Here is a 21,002-nt window from a genome sequence, read left to right as displayed (position 1 = left end):
AAGACGTTAAACAAATGCTGAATGTAGAATAGTCAGGCAAAATTTGTTGGTAGGTAAAACTGTAGCTTTATGAATATCCTTTCATAATAGATTTTAGAATGTGTTGTGTAAATATAAATTTAGATTTTTAGAAATTAAGGTGATATATTGTAACATTAGGAATCGTCATCCTCATACTTATTTTAGGGAGCTTTTAAAGCACAGATTATTGAGCCAATAGACTCTAATGGCTAAAAGAAACCCTTCTTGTTTCGCAGATCACTGAGGCGATAAATGATAATAGCTCAGACACGTTTACAGTATGTGGCCAGTGTGCTTGTGGTGCAGACACTTAAGACTTAGTAGTTCAGATCCAAAATGAATAAATAAACTTGAGAAGAAAATGATGCTATAGAGTATCACATTTAAAAAATGAATACTTGTATTTAAACTCCATAACAGATGAAGTTATTTCTCCCAAAGATTTAGGAGTTAGATTTAGTATATGAGTTTCATTTATTTGAAATACAGAAATCTTGTTTCTTAAGATTCTACCAGCAGTAAAAAATAGAGAGGTGATCTGTTTCAAATATATTGAAAGGAATGTGCTTTTTATAGGAATTTAAGTTACGCTAAAGTGTAGCCCTATATCAATTTTGCAGCCAGAAACCAAATTCTGAATGAGGCAGAGCTCATGGGATGATCCAAAGATAGTTTTAGCTGCAAAAAAAGACAGACAAAATTAACAATAACATCAGTTCTCAACCTAAATAATCACTTGCTTGTAAAGCTGTACTTCTGCCTGTTTAGGGCAGTCTCCACTGAATTAACTACTACATCGGAGGCTTTCAGCTTTTTAAAATTGTGGTGCGTTTACAGGGAAACACAGGACAAATTAAAGTAATATTTATCTTTCTGCAACTGTTGAAATGGACTCTTTGGAATTTTGTATTCTAAAGTATTTCTGTATAACAGGTAAGTCAATGTGAAATTTCAAAGCATGGTGGAGGCGTTTTGATGTGCATGTCGTGTTCATCCAGGGAAGTGTCCTCCGATCAGCGCCTCCTTGGTGTGTCTCCTTCCTCGTCTGGCTCACACTTTGTTTCATCTTCTGCCCATTCGGTCACTGGAAGGATTTTGGTTTCTGTAACATCAGACCTTTGTTCTAGTTTAGTGTGTACATTGATGTCTTAGGAACTTAATAGTATGATGGGATTTTTAACTTTGAAATGGACTGGCACGGTGCTCTGTTAGGAAGATAAGATCCAATTCTCATTCGTCCACTCATTCATTTAAAAAAAAGGAAAGAAAACCTGACTGATCTCTTCTTGATTAGGCAGGAGAATACCATATTTACCCTTTATTGTTGGTATAAGCCATTATTTTACTGAGAACCATTAGCTATTTAAAACTTGGTACATAAATTAAAGAGGAGCTAAATGGATTTGTGATCGTTGCCATTAGTAGCATTTTAGATTATACAGGCAATTATTGTGTTCATTATCCTAGAACAGCCCCTTTGCAGACTATCGTGGTTGTCTTAGACATTATGCACAAATTTTCCCTTGGAGATTAAAATTTCCAGTAGTGCATTTAATTTTGTTATCACAGTTGTTTCAAATGAAACAAATATTATGACAAGTAGAAAGGAATTTGCTTTACTAATATAGGAAATTATAATAAATGTTGAAAATTACTTCCTAGTGTACTTAACTTACTGTTTCTTATACAGTCATAATTACTTCAAGTCATTAATAACCTATTTTACAGGCAAAAATGTTTCGCAGTCTTAGCAAAAGGTATATGGCCTGTTCAGGTATGTAAGAAATTTTTTAAAGAAAGATTCACATGAAAACTAAAGATCACCATTTTTATAGAATCTGTAATTTTATAAGTTAACTAGGTTTTAATGTTAAATAGCTTTGAAGAGACCAGATTGTATTTTAGAGGAACTGAGGAAACTTTTATGGGTGTATTAGAGAAACCAGATATAAGGAGATTATTAATTGAAAGTGTTTTTTTGTTGTTGCTGTTTAAATAAATGTTGACATTTATCTTTAATTCTTAGTGTGTTTTGTTAGAATTGACAAGGAAAATTAAGGTTATACTATACCCTATGGCTTGGTTGCAATTACATTCCAGGAAGAATACACATAGTCCAGAAGGGGCTGCCCGAAAGAGTGCAGGGAGCAGCCCATGATTGGAAAGATGTATTTCACTCTGTTAAATTTTTTATCGCCTTTCGTTAAATGAAAAAAAAAAAAAAAAAATGGCTGTAGGTAGGTGGGGGGGTTGTGTGTGGAGGGCACAACATGAGTTGTCTTCGCAACTGTTACATTCACTAGTCGAGCAATTGACCACATCTGTCTTCCTCAATTAGAAAGGTATTAATGCTTTGAATTATCTGCATTTCAGTGTACAGTGGTCTGCTTTAATGTTTGGATCCTGTATGTGGCATTTTTTCAAAGGAAACTTTGTATTCATTTCTGACTGTTTTTGTCCACCCCTTACAATCTTTCACTGCTATGTGCAGGAAAGAAGTGTGAGGTAGTGGTTATGCATTTTGTAAGACAGTGTTTCTTTATTTTATTACCAAAAAAAAAAAAAAAAAAAAAAAAAGACCAGCTCTAGAAGGCCAGATTAAATCATTCCTTTCACTTTTTAATGGGATTTGGATGAATAGAGTAAAATATGCACTTTGCATTCATTGATAGCATCTTTAGGTTGAGGTAATTGAGTCTTTTTTCCCTGACTGAATGAATAATGACTTCATCTGATCCTCAGCGAGGCCTGAAACTTAGACTGCCTTTGTCACGGCAAAGGGATCTGGGCCCTGGAACATGCTCTACTTTCCTGGCTTAATTTTTCTTCATTTTAATCCCCAAACCTATTTTTCTCAATAATTCAAGCATATACTATGTAGCAGTTGAAGTAGCGGAAATTGCAAGATATTTGTCCTCGTTGTGCTGCTTTTTAAATGTAGCTGATAAATCAGCCGCTGTAGTCTTCAGCTGCCTAATTCTCAAAGGAAGGGACAGCCCATGCACAAGCCAAAGGTTGGAATTTTTCACAACTAGTTAAATATGGTTCCTTTTCAGACTGTTATCTAGGGAAACGGTTTGTTTTACTGGTTCCGTGACAAGACCCAGTGATAAAGGAGCCCCTGTGATAGAGCTTAGAAATATTCTTGTTCATGTAATTTTCTCACACATTTTATTTGGCTAGAAGGTGATCCAGGACACTGAATGATGGAACACTGTACCATTTTGGAAGAATACAAAGTTGAGAATATGTTCCTCTTTGAAAAGTTTCTATTGAAAACTAATGGCTACATCTGTTGCTATGTTGCAATATAGAGAATAGTTTCTTCTGGCAAGCCATGTTTCTTATTCATTGTTACATTAAAACTAAGTAGATAGTCCATGTAAAACTGGTAATTGTTTTTGCCTAAATTTCCTTAGTTATGAGTCTTGCATAAAAGTGACAAGATCTACAGTAGCCAAAGGAGTGCAAATTTCAGATGCAGTGAACTGTGTTCCGGCCCTGGGCTGCTTGTTCTTGGGGAGCCCCGGAGAGGCCGTCCCGGGACGCTAGGGCGAGTGGAGTGAAGGGGGCTCACCAGGGCCTAGGGCCTCCTCGGCCAGGCTGGCCTGCAGGTTCTTCTGGAACCTACCTCTAGGCAAGTGCTAGCTTTACTGCCTCGGAGCTCTGTTCTCATTCCCATTTTCCCCATCCTGGGTCTAAAGGCTGTAAAGTATGAGCTGGGGGTTATACTGATTGTCAGTGACAAGGAGAGTGATTTCACACATAAACGTGGTTAGAAAAGAAAACTTTCTATTTTATAATTCTCTTTTTACTGCTCTCTCAGACTTCCTTGTAACATGTGTTACTGGCATTCATCTTATTCTCCTACAGGATTGGCTGTTTCTTGTGGGTAGTATACCACTACTTATTTATTTTTCTTCACCTTAGAGTTGAGTTCAAAAACGTAGTAGCGGACATTTAAATTTTTTGTTTTATTAATGCCTTTTCTTCACAGCTTCCACTTAGTGGATTTCCTGGCAAAGTTTTGGGTTTTCTTTCTAACTTTAGGTTCTAATGGTCTCAAGAGATTTTGTGGCAAATATTAATTTAAAAACATATAAACTAAGTATATGAGTTGTGGAAAAGGCTAGATTTCTATTGGTCAAACCTATGGATTTTCAAAAGGCACCACAAAATAAACCCATTTATTAATTAGCTCAGCAATCTCAGACTTTTTAATTTGAGAATTATAGTATCCTGTTTGTTTTCTCAAAGTTTGGGCAATCATTTTTATTTTTTAATTACTCTTTTTCAAAATTCGTACCAGATTCAGAGAGACTCATTCAACAGAGAGGTGATGGAGCTGACATGATGTGCTCTTCTGTTGATTTCAGAGGAGTCATCAGTAAACGGTCACTCGTGTGCAGTGGCCTGGCCTGGTGATGTGACCCAGCACCTCTGAGCACTGGCCGGTCCCCTGATCTGGGCATGCACCCGCCCGCTGTCCATCAGTAGCCCACAAGGCCTCTCCGTGGGCGGGCGGGTTGACACCATTTGACAGATGATGAGTGAGCAGAGAAAGCAGATTGACATCCAAGGGTTGCTGATGACAATGACAGTGATGTGTCTGGAGGCCTTACTGGATACCGGGAATTGTTCTGACTGTGCTGCGCATCGTTACTCAACCCCAGAGTCCTACAGCAGACCCAAATGCAGCCCCCATTCTTCAGATAAAACTGAAGGGGGTTAAATGACTTTCCTAAGGTTACACAGCCAGGTAGAGAGCTGGGATTCAAACTCGCCTGACTCAGAGCCCGTCAGACTCTCAGTGGCTGTGCTGTCTCGCTTCTGTCTCTCGGCTCGTGAAGCCTGTCCGCAGTGCCCAAAATGCCTCCCACCACTCCCCCAGCGTCGCCCCACATGCCACAGCATATGGGCTTTCAGGGAGGAAACTGAGCAAGGGGAATGGCTTCGCAGAGATTCCTAGAGCTTGAAATTGAAGTTGCATGCTTCAAAAGAGTTGTATTCTTTTAACTTGTTAGAGTGAAATCTGTTTGGGTTGCTAGTTCTCACTGTTTCCAAGATCCTACAGAGAATGCAACAAAAAATGAACTTACTCTTATTGACATAATTTAATCTCACATTTTGCCTTGCCAGTAAATGATCCACAAAATTAGTGTAGTGTACCTATGGGGGGAACCTAAAGTGTAGGATTTGTGCAAATTAAAAAAACTTTTTTTATTACAAGCTAACTACTCTTTCTTTTGCCTTTTTTCTTAATTAAGAAGAGTTCTTTCTAGAGACCCTCTTGATAGTTAGGGACAAGCAAATTCCCATCTGTTCTTGGAAACTCTCAATCTGAATACAGTTCTTCAGTAAGGAGTGTGCGTAAGCACATAATGTTGATAACAGGAGGATTTATTGGGCACAGGACTTGTGTCAGGGCCGGGCACACCCAGCCTCTCGAACCCTTCCCGCCCCGGTCACTCCTCTTCCCCTTGGTCCCAGCCGGCTGCTGTCCCATCCTCTATCTAGAGGAACAACTGAGGTTTTTGTGTTTGGGTATTTTAACCTCATGTTTTGTCAATAGACTCCTTCTGAAAATTCTTTGAGGATCATGACTCATTTTCAGAACTGTTACCTAAATACCCAAGAGTCTTTTCAGGATAAGAATAAAATTAATACATTTCTGTATTTCATTACAGTAAAGATTAATGCAAACAGACAAAGGGATGGAAAGATCCTTGAGTCTTCTGTGTCTTGTCATGTTCTGATCTAATGTGGAATATATAGGCTCATTGTGGTTCACGTGTGTGTATTAATATGGAATATATAGGGACCTCGTGGTTCGCTTATGCGTGAATTAATTTTATATTTTTTCTTTCAGGTTGGTCTGTTGGACCTTGAACTCAATCAACTGACTAAAGCACTCTTTTTGGCTTTAGTTGCTCTTTCAGTTGTTATGGTAACCATACAAGGATTTGTAGGCCCGTGGTACCGCAATCTTTTTCGGTTCCTCCTTCTGTTTTCCTACATTATCCCCATAAGGTAAGTTTAAGAATTAAAATAGAACAAGTATCTGGTTTTGTTGAATATGATTTTCTTGAAATTGATTCTTCTCAGTATGAAAGAAATTATTCAAACAGAGCTAATGGAAACGGCATCAAGAAATCTGACAAATCTTAAAGGATCATTATGTGGAAAATACATTTTTTGGTCATGGCTATTTTTGAAATAATATAGAGATCTGATACTTTTCCTTACATAAATGTGTTAGTAATATAATTATCAGTAATTGGAAGATTTTTTTGACAAAACAGTAGGTCTGAGTACCGTAAAATTTTTGTTTACTGCCAGTAGACTTTTTAGTTTTTAATTGCCCTTGTATTGGTATGCAATCATTGACATTTTAAAATTATCTATATTTAAAAGGGGATCTGATATAATCTGTCAAATCAGATAAGAAATTAATAAGAGTCTGTTAGCATGAACTATTTTTCAAAACAATAGCCATATAACTAAAGATCGGGATATAAATATGTAATATCGGATGTCTGTCTGATGTGAAGACTAATATTTACAGTGTACGTATTTATAAATCAATCTTTAAATGTTTGCAAAAAGGACATTTTTGAAAAAGATATCCTTTGTGTATATGGATGAGCAGAGTAAAACCTAATGAATCATGGATAAATATGAAATACAGAATAACCACCTTTCGTAATATAGACTGGAACAAAGCCATATAGAAGGCTATGTAGTCTAAATGGTACCACCACACCGGGACAACATCTTTATTTATAGAACCAGTGTTCTCTGAAGTTGGTTTAAAGGGTATAATGTCCTTTTCATTTACTTACACCATAAAATTGCAGGTTTAGCCTCTTCTTTGGGGTCTCTGCACACTCCACTGTGTTCATGTTCCGATTACCTAGAATAATTTCAGCTGCTGTTACTCTATTTGAGGTATGGGCAGTTGGATTTCCTCTCTGCTCCTCCCATAGCACGCTGTCTTTGTGAACCCTCCCCACCTCGAGTGCTCATTGCTCACAACTGGCGAAGTCAAAAGTATTCAGGAAATGTGAGCTGCTGCATCCCCACCGTTGTCTTGTCAGTGGCCCTGCTGCTGATCTAGACCTCGTGCTGGCCCTTGGAGGCCGCTGTCTCAGCCTGGCTTGTCTTCTCATCCCTGCACCCTCCCTTCCTCTTGGGCACATTCTGCCCCTCCCACGCCAGCCCATTCCCCCTCCACCGCTGGCCCTGTGAGGGGAGCTCGTCAGTGCCCCCCCACGGTCGCCTCCTCCTGGTCATCAGAGAGCCCTTCCCTCTCTGCTTGGGGCTGAAATGACCACCAGCCACCTGCTGGCTCCTCGCCCTCTTGCTTGGTGCTCGCCTGCAGCCGGCGCCTCGGACAGCGAGGTTGTGGTGTGGGGTGGGGACGCCTTACAGAGCTCGTCCTGCTTCAAGGAATGAAGCTTCTACACATCATCATAGTCCTCACGCAGACATACTGTGGGCCCGAAGTGGACTCTAGGGATATTATTCTAGCTTTGTCCCCAAAAGCTGACTGTGCAAGTGGACTATAAGTGACACACATCTTCTCTAACTGTCTTGTTAGGTTTGTTCGTTCAGATATGTAGGTCTTTCAGGTCATTCCCGATCTGAACACAGCAGCCCGCTTCACATGGCTACCTGCTCCCACCGTCCCAGGCCAGGGGGCTCCCAGCCTGCCGCTCACCCCCTGCACCGCCAGTCCTGCTCTCCTCTGCCTGGCACTGGGGGTGGGAAGGGCGCGGCCCTGCTTGTGTGGTGGAGCTGCAGGGCCCACACTGAAACCGAGATGGTGTCCACTGACGGAGGCAGTGTGGACAGGGGAGGGGTCCCTGCTTCGCGCCACTGTGCTTAGGGCTTGAGGACCCGCCTGCCAAGCATGACATCTGTTTTCCTATGCAAAAATGTATTCTGCCTTCTAAGCTAGTTTGATGTACACTTTTGAAATACAACCTTTTGGCTTATACTGGGTTATGCACTTGGTTTTATCAAAACTTCACTATATGAAACATCTGCAGGATTCTTCTGGAAATTGTTTTCAGAGCCTCACAGCACTTTTTTTTGTTAATACTTGCTTTGTGTTTGGTACATGGTCAATTTTATTAATGACCCATGTGTGCTTAAAAAATATATGTTGGATGAGTTGTTTTACATGTGTTTATTAGAGTGGTCTTGTTAATTGTATTTTTTATGTCATCCATATCCTTACTGTCTTTTTTAAATCTCCTTAATGCTTTTCTTAACTTTTTATTTTGAAATAATTTCAAAAGTACAGGAAAGTTGCAAAAAAAAGTGCAAAAATAATACAAAGGACTTGAATATCTTCTACCTAGATTTCCAGATTTAGCAACTTTTGCCACATGAAAAGTTCATTGTTAAAATCTTTCACCATGGTAATGAATTTGCCCATTTCACCTTGTTATTTGTCCATCCTTGCTTTATAGATTATGTATTTTGAGGCTGTGGTATTAGATGCTTACAGGTTTAGAATTGCTGTTGTCTTTCTGGTAAATGAAAATCTCTCATAAACAGCATATATCTAGGTTCTTTGTTTTTAATCCCTTATCAGACTTTATTTTACATTTATTATGATTAATGATTTAATTTGGATTTATTTTTGCTTTCTCTTTGTCTGCAGAGCAAAGTCAATGCTCTCCGCTTATTTCGTAACTGGGGGAGTCGAACATGAACACGGGAACACTTAAGCAAAGCAGCTGTGCCCTGATACATGCTGTGATGAAAGTAAAACAGGGCAGCTGGGTATCTGAGCTGAGACCTGTAGGGATTGGAGTGTGTTCTGGGCCAAGGAAGAGCAGCGTCCGAGACAGTTACCGTTCAGCTTCACCTGCTCATGAGAACATTCTAGATGCCTCTTGGTTAGATGAGGTGCCCAGTGTGCTTTCAAGGTACCTGGGTACACGTCTGTCTTGGTGACCTGTCACCGAATTTATTTCCTTGTCTGCACATGAGACAGAATGTGCCTTGGCTTAGTCACTGTGGGCTTTTTGTTTTCCTTGTTTAACCTCTGCATCAACAGCCTCTCTGCTTGGTACGATGGTCTGTACCATATCCTGATTAGAGTGGGTTGGAAGGATGGACCCAGAGGAAAGGACGAGCGGGCGCATGTGGCCAGGGGGCGGCTGTAGTCATTTCCCTTTCTTTTAGCAGTGTGGCCAAAAGTCCAGCAGCACACATCATGGAATGCCAGGAGATGCCAGCTGCCTCTTGGGCTGGAAGTAGCTCCTGAACCCCCTTCCCTTATTCTCTTTGTGTGTCCACACCGCACCACCCAGTTCTGTGGGTTTTACCTGCTAATTCAGCTTGGGCTTATTCTTTTCTCTCCAACTCTTTTATCATTCCTTGGATTGAGGGGCTTCATGTCCTTTCCCCTTAGGTTTACTTGAGAAGCTTTCTAAATGGACTAGAATTTTGTCCACTTTTAATCCAGCTTCTGCCCTGATTTTTTCTGAAAAGTGACTCAGACCATGTAGCACCCGATTTAAAAGGGGCCGGTTACCTAGCGTGCTGCCCAAGGCCCTCCCCCCCTTCGCCGAGAGCATCAGCTTTGCAGCCCACTGCCTCGGTGCCCACTGCATCTCTGCTTGCCACTGGGACAGCGACCGGCACGCGGTCCTCACATGCACGCTTTATGCTCACCCTGCCCCGCTCCACCCTTGCCCCTTGCTACCCACGGGAGCCCCCAGCTTGCCTCTCTCTGCAAACACATCTTGGGAATTCCCAGGTTTTCTTTTCATTTCTATGAACCTTGTTTCCCTGTGTTTCAGTTGCTTGCTCTATTCTGGAATGACAGGTGATGGCACTTTCCCAGACTGCTTCTGTTCTTCTAGTGCAGACTTTACTTCTTCTTATTTCTGGACCACTCTCACCTTTGGGTGATAGGAGCCTCTGAACAGTATGGGGGGTTATTATAGTTATTTTTTTAATGAAGTATTTTATTTCTGTGGATTCTTGCCACACTTTTCTTACTTTAGTAAAATGACAGTGTGAAGAGACTTGAGAAATTTCTTATTACCAAATTAACAATAAAATTAACTGTTGTTACAAAAGAACATTAATAGTACTTTTTAAACTAAAAAGTAACTTTCCTTGTTTTTTTCATATTTCAAAAATTATATGTATTTTTAGTAAAAAAATTTTAAAGATACTGTATTAGGATTCTTTAGGGAAACAGAATCAACAAGAGATAGCTATAAATATAAGATTTATAAGTGTCTCACTCAACTGTGGGTATGTACGAGTCCAAATTCTGTAGGGCAGGGAATAAACTGGCAACTCCAATGAAGATGTTCAATAAACTCCTCAGGCATCAAACTGGCAACTTTGATGAACTCCTCAGGAAACGCTTCACTGGTCAGCTGAAGAAGTAGTGAAGGTCCTCTATCTGTCTCACTTAAAAGTCTTCAGAGATTGAATCAAGTCCAGCTGATTGCATTCTCTCATTCTGGGAGACACAACCTTCATTGATGTAATCAGTCATAGCTGCAGCCAGTTGACTGATTTAATAAACCAACCTTCTGGTTTATTAACCAGCCACAAATATCCTTGCAGTAATGGTTAGTGCTTGCTTGACCAGTTACCTGGGTACCATCACCTGGCCAAGTTGACACATGAACCTAACCATCACAGTCCACCCTGTCAACTTGGCAATTTTACACATCACCTTAAACCATGCTTTATCTCTTAAGTAGAGAACAATAACAGACATACATTTCACCTAACAATATTCCGCTATCCTGCGTACGACTGGAAATGCAGTAAATCACTCCAGAATAGGGTGCAATCCTTGGGTGGCATTAACTCTTAAAATTGATTTCTTTTAACTTAAATACTGCAAAATAAACAAATACAGCTTATGTCATATGATAAGGGAATAAGACAGAGAAGAAAGCAAAGATATTTGCTTTACAGACAAATACAGACATACTCTTGCAAAACCAAGAGGAAAGATTCATGCCATTATAGTCCTCATCTCTGTAACTGGTCACATGGCTGTAGTTCTTATTTATCATTGTCTTCTTCCACTACCCATTCCATGTTCCCTTTACCCTCAGCAAACACTTCAGCTGGCCATGGTTCTTTGCCTGCTGGGGTGACCCAAACCTTCATTCCAGAAGTTTCTTGGCCATTGGTAGTCCTGCCTGGATTGGGTTGTTGCAGTTTTCCATTGACTTTAATCACAGGGCATGGTAGGACTAAGAGACGCCCTGGGGGATCTCTTGTATTCTAGGAAAACTCTTCTTCCATTGTGTCGTTGCAGTGCTATTTCCCCTTGATAGTGATAGTCAGGCTCAATCACCCCAGCCAGTACAGTAATCCCCTTCCTTGCCTGTGGATTCAGAGGCATGAGAAGCCCAAAGTGGCGAGATGGCAGTCTTAACTTCCAGTTCAATGGGATTATTATGTTTCCTGGTGAAAGCACTCCTCCTTTTGGAACAAAGATTTCTAGACCAGCAGAGCTGAAGCTTGCAGGGACAGGAAGCAAAAATTTTCCTAATGGTCACTAGGTGTGATAGTGGTGCCATTCCTGGACCCATGAATCTTGGCTATGGGAGAAATAGCTCCATAGAGTGGAAGCGGATTCAGAGCATACACAGCCTCCTGAAGAACACTGCCCCAGCCCTGCAAGGTATTGCCACGCAGTTGGTACTGTAGTTGAGTCTTCAACAGGCCGTTCCACTGTTCCGTCAACCCAGCTGCCTCTGGATGATGGAGAACATGGTAAGACCAGAGAATTCCATGAGCATGTGCCCATGGGTTCCTTGGTCACAAGCAGTGCTGTGTGGAATACCATGACGGTGGATAAGGTATTCTTTAAGTCCACGGATGGTAGTATTTGGCAGAAGCGTTTCATGCAGGGAAGGCAAACCCATATCCGGAGTATTTATCTATTCCAGTGAGAACAAATCGCTGCCCCTTCCATAGTGGAAGTGGTCCAATGTAATCAACCTGCCACCAGGTAGCAGGCTGATCACCTTGGGGAATGGTGCCCTATCGGGGACTGAGTGTGGGTCTCTGCTGCTGGCAGATTGGGCACTCAGCAGTGCTGTGGCCAGATGAGCTTTGGTGAGTGGAAGTCCATGTTGCTGAGCTCATGCATAACCTCCATCCCTACCACCATAACCACTTTGTTCATGAGCCCATTGGGCAATGACAGGAGTTGCTGGGGAAAGAGGCTGATTGGTATCTACCAAATGGGTCATTTTAACCACTTCTGCTGAAGTCACCCTCTGGTGAGCATTCACATGGGGCACAAATATTTTCATATTTTTTGCCTACTCAGAAAGATCTATCCACATGCCTCTTCTCCAGACTTCTTTGTCACCAATCTTCCAATCATGTTCCTTCCAAGTCCCTGACCATCCAGCCAAACCATTAGCAACAGCCCATGAATCAGAATACGAACACACCTCGGGCCAGTTCTCCTTCCAAGCAAAGTGAACAACCAGGTGCACTGCTCAAAGTTCTGCCCGCTGGGAGGACTTCCCCTCACCACTGTCCTTCAGGGACATCCCAGAAAGGGGCTGCAGTGCTGTAGCTGTCCACTTTCAGGTGGTGCCTGCATATCATGCAGAGCTATCTGTAAACCAGGGCTGAGTTTTCTCTTCCTCAGTCAATTGATTATAAGGAACTCTTCAAGATGCCATAGCTGTGGGCTGGGAAAGAGAAGGTAAGGTGGAAGGAGTGGGGCTGTGGGCATTAGTCCACTTCCTCATGTAACTTACTTGTGCCTTCAGGACCCACTCGAACTCTGTCTCATATATACCATTTCAATTTTATGATGGAGTGCTCCTGTGCACACCCAACTTTATGATTTGGCAGGTCAGACAACACCAGCTCATGATGGGTAACTCAGGTCTCTTGGTAACTTGGTGGTCCATGGTTAAGCATTCTATCTCTACTAAGGCCCAGTAGCAGGCCAACAGCTGTTTCTCAAATGGAGGGTAGTTATCTGCAGAGGATGGTAAAGCTTTACTACAAAATCCTAAGGGCCTGCATTGTAATTCTCTTTAGGAGCCTGCCAAAGGCTCCAAACAGCATCTCTATTTGCAGCTGACACTTCCAGCACCATTGGATCAGCTGGATCATATGGTCCAAGCAGCAGAGCAGCTTGCACAGCAGCCTGGACCTGTCACAGAGCCTCTTCTTGTTCTGGTCCCCACTCAAAACTAGAAGCTTTTCTGGTCACTCGGTAAATGGGCCAGAGTAGCAAATCCCAATGAGGAATGTGTTGTCTCCAAAACCCAATGAGGCCAACTAAGCATTGTGCCTCTTCTTTGGTCGTAGGAGGGGCCAGATGCAACAGCTTATCCTTCACCTTAGAAGGCATATCTCAACATGCCCTACACCACTGGACACCTAGAAATTTTGCTGAGTTGGAAGACCCCTGTATTTTTGTTGGATTTATCTCCCATCCTCTGCCATGCAAATATCTTACCAACAAATCTAGAGTAGTTGCTACTTCTTGCTCACTAGGTCCAATCAACATGATATCATCAATATAATGGACGAGTGTGATGTCTTGTGGGAGGGAGAAACGATCAAGATCCCTTTGGGCAATATTATGACATAGAGCTGGAGAGTTGATATACCCCTGAGGTAGCAAGGTGAGTGTATACTGCTGGCCTTGCCAGCTGAATGAAAACTGTTTCTGGAGGTCCTTACTAATAGTAATTGAGAAAAAAGCATTTGCCAGATCAGTAGCTGCATACCAGGTACCAGGAGATGTGTTGATTTGCTCAAGCAATGATACCACATCTGGAACAGCAGATGCAATTGGAGTCACCACCTGGTTAAGCGTATGATAATCCACTGTCATCCTCCAAGACCTATGTGTTTTCTGCACAGGCCAAATAGGAGAGTTGAATGGGGATGTGGTGGGAATCACTGCCCCTGCACCCTTTGCATCCTTATGAGTGGCAGTAATCTCTGCAATCCCTCCAGGAATCTGGTATTGCTTCTAGTTTACTCTTTTGCTAGGAAGGGGCAGTTCTAGTGGCTTCCACTTGGCCTTTCCCACCATAATAGCCCTCACTCCACGAGTCAGGTAACCAATGTGAGGATTCTGCCAGTTGCTGAGTATGTCTATTCCAATTATGCATTCTGGAACTGGGGAAATAACCACAAAATTGGTCTGGGGACCCATTAGACCCACTGTGAGAAAGACTTGAGCTAAAACTCCGTCAATCACCTGACCTCCTGTGCCAGTTTGAATGTATTATGTCCCCCAAAATGCCATTATCTTTGATGCGATCTTAATGTGGGCAAACATATTAGTGTTGATTAGATTGTAATTCTTTGAGTGTTTCCATGGAGATGTGACACATGCAACTGTAGGTGATAATTCTGATTAGCTAATTTCCATGGAGGTTTGGCCCAGCCCATTCAGTGTGGGCTTTGATTAGTTCACTGGAGCCCTATAAAAGCTCAGAGAGGAGGAGTGAGCTTGCTACAGCCAAGAGGGACACTTTGAAGAATGCACCAGAGCTGAGAGAGGAGCAGCAGCTGAGAGACACATTTTGAAGACAGCCGTTGGAAGCTGACACTGACATTTTGGAGAACGCCATTTTGAAACGCAGCCTGGGAGCCAATAGACACCAGCCACATGCCTTCCCAGCTAACAGGTTTATGAATGCCATCGGCCATCCTTCAGTGAAGGTACCCTGTTGCCTTGGACACTTTGTGGCCTTAAGACTCTAACTTTGTAACCAAATAACCCCCCTTTATAAAATCCAATCCATTTCTGCTATTTTGCATTCTGGCAGCATTAGCAAACCAGAACACCTCCATAAGCCCCAACTCTGACTGGTGGACCAGAGTGGCGTTTTGGGTCTCCTGCGATTAATGTCACTTCTGAACCAGTGTCTAATAATCCATGAAATATCTGATCATTTCCTGTTCCCCAATGTACTGTTACCCTGGGAAAAGGCCATAGGTCCCCCTGGAGAAGACTGGGAAGAAGATTAACAGTATAAATTTTTGGCAGTGTAACAGGGTCCTTCCCCACGGGTACCCAGCCTTCCCCTCATTTAAGGGGCTCTGGATCTGTAAAGGGTCTCAAGTCTGGGAATTGATTAAGGGGCCATGACTCCATTTTTGTAATTCAAGGTAGATTTCTGTTCACTTTATCTAGAATTCTTCTGCTTATGTAACAACTCAAACAAGAATTTAGTAGACTGCCCATCAGTTTTACTGCTAGGTACTCCATGATCTAGTAGCCCACACCATAAGTTTCTGCGAGTCAGATTATGTTGACTGCTGCCTTGAGCCTGTTTTCCAGTATGGTAGCCACTCCCACCTTGTCTTTGGTGATTAACTGCTGCCATGTGTTTTCTGCTGACTTGGGATCCAGTTATCCCCATTGTGTTTAAGGATCCAGCTCAGTGACAGCATTTCCCACAGTAATATCTGACCTACAGAGAAGGGCGACTACAGAGCTCTTCAGGGATGACAGAGCTAGTCTCACAAATTTATTCCTCACAGTCCTGGTAAAAGGTGTGTACTCTGGACATTCCAGGGGTGTGTGAGCAGGTCTTCCATGATAAATCCACTGTAACATTCCAGTCTCTCTAAGCCTTTGAATCCCCTCCTCTACATTATACCAGGGCAGTTCTGGCATTTTGACCTGAGCTGGTAATGCTAACCACCTTTTGATTCATGTTTCAGCTAACCACCCAAACAAACTGTTAAAGTCCTTTCTAACCTCTTAAGCTACAACATTGAATGCAGAACCTCTGCTTAGTGGGCCCATGTGCCAGTTTGAATATATTATGTCCCCCAAACACCATTATCTTTGATGTAATTTTGTGTGGGTGGACCTATCAGTGTTAATTAGATTGAAATTCTTTGAGTGTTTCCATGGAGATGTGCCCCACCCAACTGGGGGTGATAACTCTGATGAGATAATTTCCATGGAGGCGTGGCCCCACCCATTCAGGGTGGGCCTTGATCAGTGGAGCCATATAAATGAGCTGACAAACAGAAGGAACTCAGTGCAGCTGTGAATGACATTTTGAAGAGGAGCTACAGCCAAGAGGGGCACTTTGAAGAAAGCACAGGAGGTGCAGATGAGAGACATTTTGAAAACGGCTGTTGAAAGCAGACTCTTGCTCCAGAGAAGCTGAGAGGCCAGATACCCCAAGTGCAACTAAGAGTGACATTTTTGAGGAACTGCAGCCTAGAGAGGAACGTCCTGGGAGAAAGCCATTTTGAAACCAGAACTTCGGAGCAGATGCCAGCCATGTGCCTTCCCAGCTAACAGAGGTTTTCCGGACACCATTGTCCATCCTCCAGCGAAAGTACCCAATTGCTGATGCGTTACCTTGGACACTTTATGGCCTTAAGACTGTAACTGTGTAACCAAATAAACCCCCGTTTATAAAAGCCAATCCGTCTCTGGTGTTTTGCATTCCGGCAGCATTAGCAAACTAGAACAGCCCATGTCAATAAATTCAGCCTGCTCCAACTTTATGTTCCTTCCACCGTTATCCCACACCCTTAGTATGCATTTCCACAAATATTCCTGTCTGTATAAGTTGGAAAACTCATACAGTTCTTTTGGAGTACAGTTTTCTTCCTCATGCATTACACTTTGTACCTCACCCCTAGGGGCTGTTGGGACTTGACTTATAGGCCTTGAAGCAAAGACTGGTGGTGAGAGTGGATCATTAAAAGAATTAGAGGTATCCCTCAAGCCATTTACCTCAGGACATTCCATTGCAGCTTCATCTCCTGAAGCAGGATTAATCTCTCCAGACAGAGAAGTGAGTGCTGCTTCCTCGGGGGAGGTGATTACAGGTTTAGCAGGCACTGAAGGGTTAATCTCTTTATGTGGAGGTTGGATGGCGGGCTCTTCAGGGCAGACTAGAAGTCGGGGGGTGGGGTGGGCTGTTTCCTCAGGGTAGACCTCCACAGGTATATCTAGGAAAGACTCAGCAGAATCCAGGGTTCCAGTGTCCTCACTGCCATTAGTATCAATCCATATGTCCCTATCCCAAGTTTCAGGACCCATTCTTTTCCAAACAGTGCCTTTACTTTAAAAGCAGACACCCTGTGAGGTTGAGATTTTTAGTTTACGTTGTAAATTGCTATTCGCACAATGAGACTCTGGGTCTGGTTTTCAGAAACCTCAAGTCTGCAGCCACAGAAAATAAGATTTTCTTTCAAGGCACACAGAAACCTTTACATCTGTCATATGGCACTTAAGTTTTATATTTGAAGCCTTTACTTCATCCCTTTCTCTTATAACTTTATCCAGTGTAACTAAGAGCAACGTGCCAACATCATTCTCTCTCTTAATTCTGCAAAACTCTGTTAAGGTGTCAACAGCACTGTCACCCAGAGCCGTGCTTCCTACAGGAGTATGATTAGGAGAATCAAATGGTGATGTTTTGTGTATCTCCATTGCCAACTCATGCCATGGGCTGTCAGCGCCATCTTGATTATTGGAATTGGAGTCATCAGTGCCCTTGAATCTAGTCAGAGTAGAAAACCAATTGTGAAAGCCTATTTTAAGATTCTGTTTCTCAATAACCACTCTTGGTACCAAGTTGTATTAGTTAGGGTTCTCTAGGGAAACAGAATCAACAAGAGATATCTATAAATATAAGATTTTATGAAAGTGTCTCACGCAACTGTGGGGATGCACAAGTCCAAATTCCGTAGGGCAGAAGCAGACTGCCAACTCCAATGAAGATGTTCAGTGAACTCCTGAGGGAGCGAACTGGCAACTTCGATGAACTCCTCAGGAAATGCTTCTCTGGGTAACTGAAGAAGTGAAGGCCCTCTGTCTGTCTCGCTTAAAAGTCTTCAACTGATTGGATTGAATCCAGCTGATTGCCTTCTCTCATGTGGGAGACACGCCCTTTGTGGAGGTAATCAGTCACAGCTGCGGCCGACTGACTGATGACTTAATAAAACAGCCTTCTGGTTTATTAACCAGTCACAAATGTCCTTGCAGTAATGGTTAGGCCAGTGCTTGCTTGACCAGACACCTGGGCACCATCACCTGGCCAAGTTGACACCTGAACCTAAACATCACAGATACCTAATAATAAAAGAAGAATATAAGTATTATCCATAATCTCATTATCTACATGTGAGTTCTGTTAAACCTTTCTGATGTGTGTTTACAGACTTTCAAATAGGGACACACACACACAGCCCTTTTTTTAATCTGCGTATAAAATGAGGAAAATTCGAAGTTTTCTGCAAATCTGACTTGTTCCAGTTTTTCAGTCAACAATTTTACATATGATGTTTTCAGTAAAGCTTAGGGAAACTTAATAGAATTAAAACTGCACCTCAGTTTAGCTTCAAACTATCTCATACCCACTTCAACAAGGTACTTCACCTTGTTTTTTCACAGTCTGCAAATGCAGTTATACAGATTTGGAGAAAGGATAAGAACCGTTAAATGTGAAAAGCACAGGACACTGATTCAGGGAATGTAGGTTTACCTCCGATTATGGCAATTTTGTTTTCCGTTCGCAAACTTTCCATAAAATATTGATAATGATGTATTTTTAGTATTTGCTAAATATTCTTTTGTAGTTAATATAGGACATTTTATATTTTTTGTTTTGCAGAGTACACATATCTGGAATGTAAAGTGCTTTTTCCTATACTGTTGTTCAGGTTTGCTAGAGCTGCTTTTATGCAAAATACCAGAAATGGGTCGGCCTCCATGATGGGGATTTATTAGGTTATAAATGTACAGTTCCAAGACCATAAAAGTGTCCAAATTAAGGCATCAACAAGAGGACACCTTCACTGAAGAAAGGCCAAAGGCTTCCGGAACACCTCTGTCAGCTGGGAAGGCACGTGGCTGGCATCTGCTGGTCCTTTGCTCCCAGATTCTGATTTCAAAATGGCTTTCTTCAAAATGCCTCTGGGTTTCTGTCTCTCTCAGCTCCTGTGCATCCATGCTTATTCTCCCAGGGCGTTCCTCTCTAAGTGTCTGCAGGTCCTCTCTTAGCTCATCCGGGACAAACTGGGCTTCATTTCTTAGCTTTGCATCTCTGTACCAGTTTGAATATATTATATCCCCCCAAACGCCATTATCTTTGATGCAGTCTTGTGTGGGCAGATGTATTAGTGTTGATTAGATTGTGATTCTTTGAGTGTTTCCATGGAGATGCCACCCACCCAACTGTGGGTGATAACTCTGATTGGATAATTTCCATGGAGGTGTGGCCCCGCCCATTCAGCGTGGGCTTTGATTAGTTTACTAGAGCAGTGTATAAGCTCATACAGAAGAAGCGAGCTTGCTACAGTCAAGAGGGACACTTTGAAAAACGCACAGGAGCTGAGAGAGTAGCTGCAGATGAGAGAAAGTTTGAAGACAGCAGGAAAGCAGACTTTTGCTCCAGAGATGCCAAGAGAGGAAAAACACCCCAAGAGCAACAAAGAATGACATTTTTGAGGAGCTGAAGCCTAGGGAGGAACGTCCTGGGAGAAAGCCATTTTGAAACCAGAACCCCGGAGCAGACAGCAGCCATGTGCCTTCCCAGCTAACAGAGGTTTTCTGGACGCCATTGGCCATCCTCCAGTGAAGGTGCCCCCTTATCTTGGACATTTTATGGCCTTAAGTCTGTAACTTTACAACCAAATAAACCCCCTTTATAAAAGCCAATCCATCTCTGGTGTTTTGCTTAAAGGCAGCATTAGCAAACCAGAACAATCTCCAAACGTCTGCATCTCCAAGCTTCTTCAAGCATCAGCATCTGTGTCGGCTGTTGAGCTCTGTTAAGGACTCCAGTGAACTAATCAAGACCCACCCTGAAGGGGCAGGGCCACACCTTCATGGAAATAATTTAATCAAAGGGCCCACCCACAGTTGGGCGTGTCACATCTCCGTGGAAACCGCCCAATCAAAAGATCCCACCCACAATAAGTCTGCACCCACAAGATTGAATTAAAGGAATATGGCTTTTTGTGGGGTACATAACAGTTTCAAACCAGCACAACTGTCCTGACACTCTTAAAATGTTTTTCAAATTTAAGGCAATGAAGCTGTTTTATAGAAATCTTTTTTCATAGGATAAAATATTTTTGAGTCACTATATGATTTACTTTGTCTTTCAAAAGAAAATACTACAAACTTTCATTCTCACTTTTATAACTCTAAGATGAATCTGTGTTCCCTGCGTCCTTTGTATCACTCAGAACAAAACACAGATTGGCTCTCAGAATGCTTTTATAGTACCCTTAGTGCTCCCTCTGGCCAAGAACTTCCAGTTACTTGTCTCTAGTTATTTAACATTCTGATTTATAATCCAAAAAAATTGTCTTATCGTGGCCAAGTCAGAGAGATTGTTACTTTGACATGAAGCTTGCTTTGCCATTAGAGGCAGATGTTGTTGAACAAAGTGATAATTGTTTTCTTTCTAAGAATCGCTTAAAAACTGTTTGTACAGACAATGTTTCTGTCTAAAGCACCAAAATTGATCAGGTATTTTTGTGGCTCAGTGGGCATGATGGAAGTTTGCCAGGGAAGGTGCCCATGCTCTCGTGCTGTGAAGTTAGGGCCCAAAGGCACACCCAAGGTTCTGCCTCTGCAGAGCGGTCGTGGCAACACACCCAAGCCCGCAGCGCCGACCGACACGCCTAAAGGTTCTGCCTCCGCGGAGCGGCACCGACCAGCATGTTGTAGGATTCAGAAATTACCTGAATTTACAAATTAGCTATCTTGAGTTGTATTGAAGGAAAATTCTTAGGAGCTTTATCAAATTATTTGTACTTCCTATGATATTTTAAAAGGTTTTTGCGTGTTCCGGGCATCTTTATAAGGCCTCACTTTCCAGGCAGAATGCTTAGGAAAAGTGTTTTCAACCCTGCTTAGACGTAGGGGTGATATTCGGATATTGATGGTTTGGGAAATCTATAGCCTATTCAGATTGCAAAAGATGCTACTATTCGGAGATTTGCTG

General features: G+C 42.3%; 1 protein-coding gene across 9 annotated transcripts in view; it reads left to right on the top strand.

Annotated features, from left to right (window-relative positions):
- Positions 1–21,002, top strand: part of ATP9B (ATPase phospholipid transporting 9B (putative)) — a 415,099-nt gene that overhangs the window by 270,116 nt on the left and 123,981 nt on the right. For 8 of the 9 annotated variants that reach the window (XM_037805661.1, XM_037805662.1, XM_037805658.1 and 5 more), the window contains one exon: positions 5,891–6,051. The exons of the other annotated variant lie outside the window; for it this stretch is intronic. In XM_037805661.1, coding sequence (XP_037661589.1) covers positions 5,891–6,051 — 161 coding nt within the window. The remainder of the gene's footprint in view (positions 1–5,890; positions 6,052–21,002) is intronic. 9 annotated transcript variants of the gene reach the window in all.

The sequence above is a fragment of the Choloepus didactylus genome, chromosome 16 (assembly GCF_015220235.1).
Source record: "Choloepus didactylus isolate mChoDid1 chromosome 16, mChoDid1.pri, whole genome shotgun sequence".
In the NCBI taxonomy this organism is placed as follows: domain Eukaryota; kingdom Metazoa; phylum Chordata; class Mammalia; order Pilosa; family Megalonychidae; genus Choloepus; species Choloepus didactylus.
This window is presented reverse-complemented; position numbering and strand designations above follow the sequence as displayed.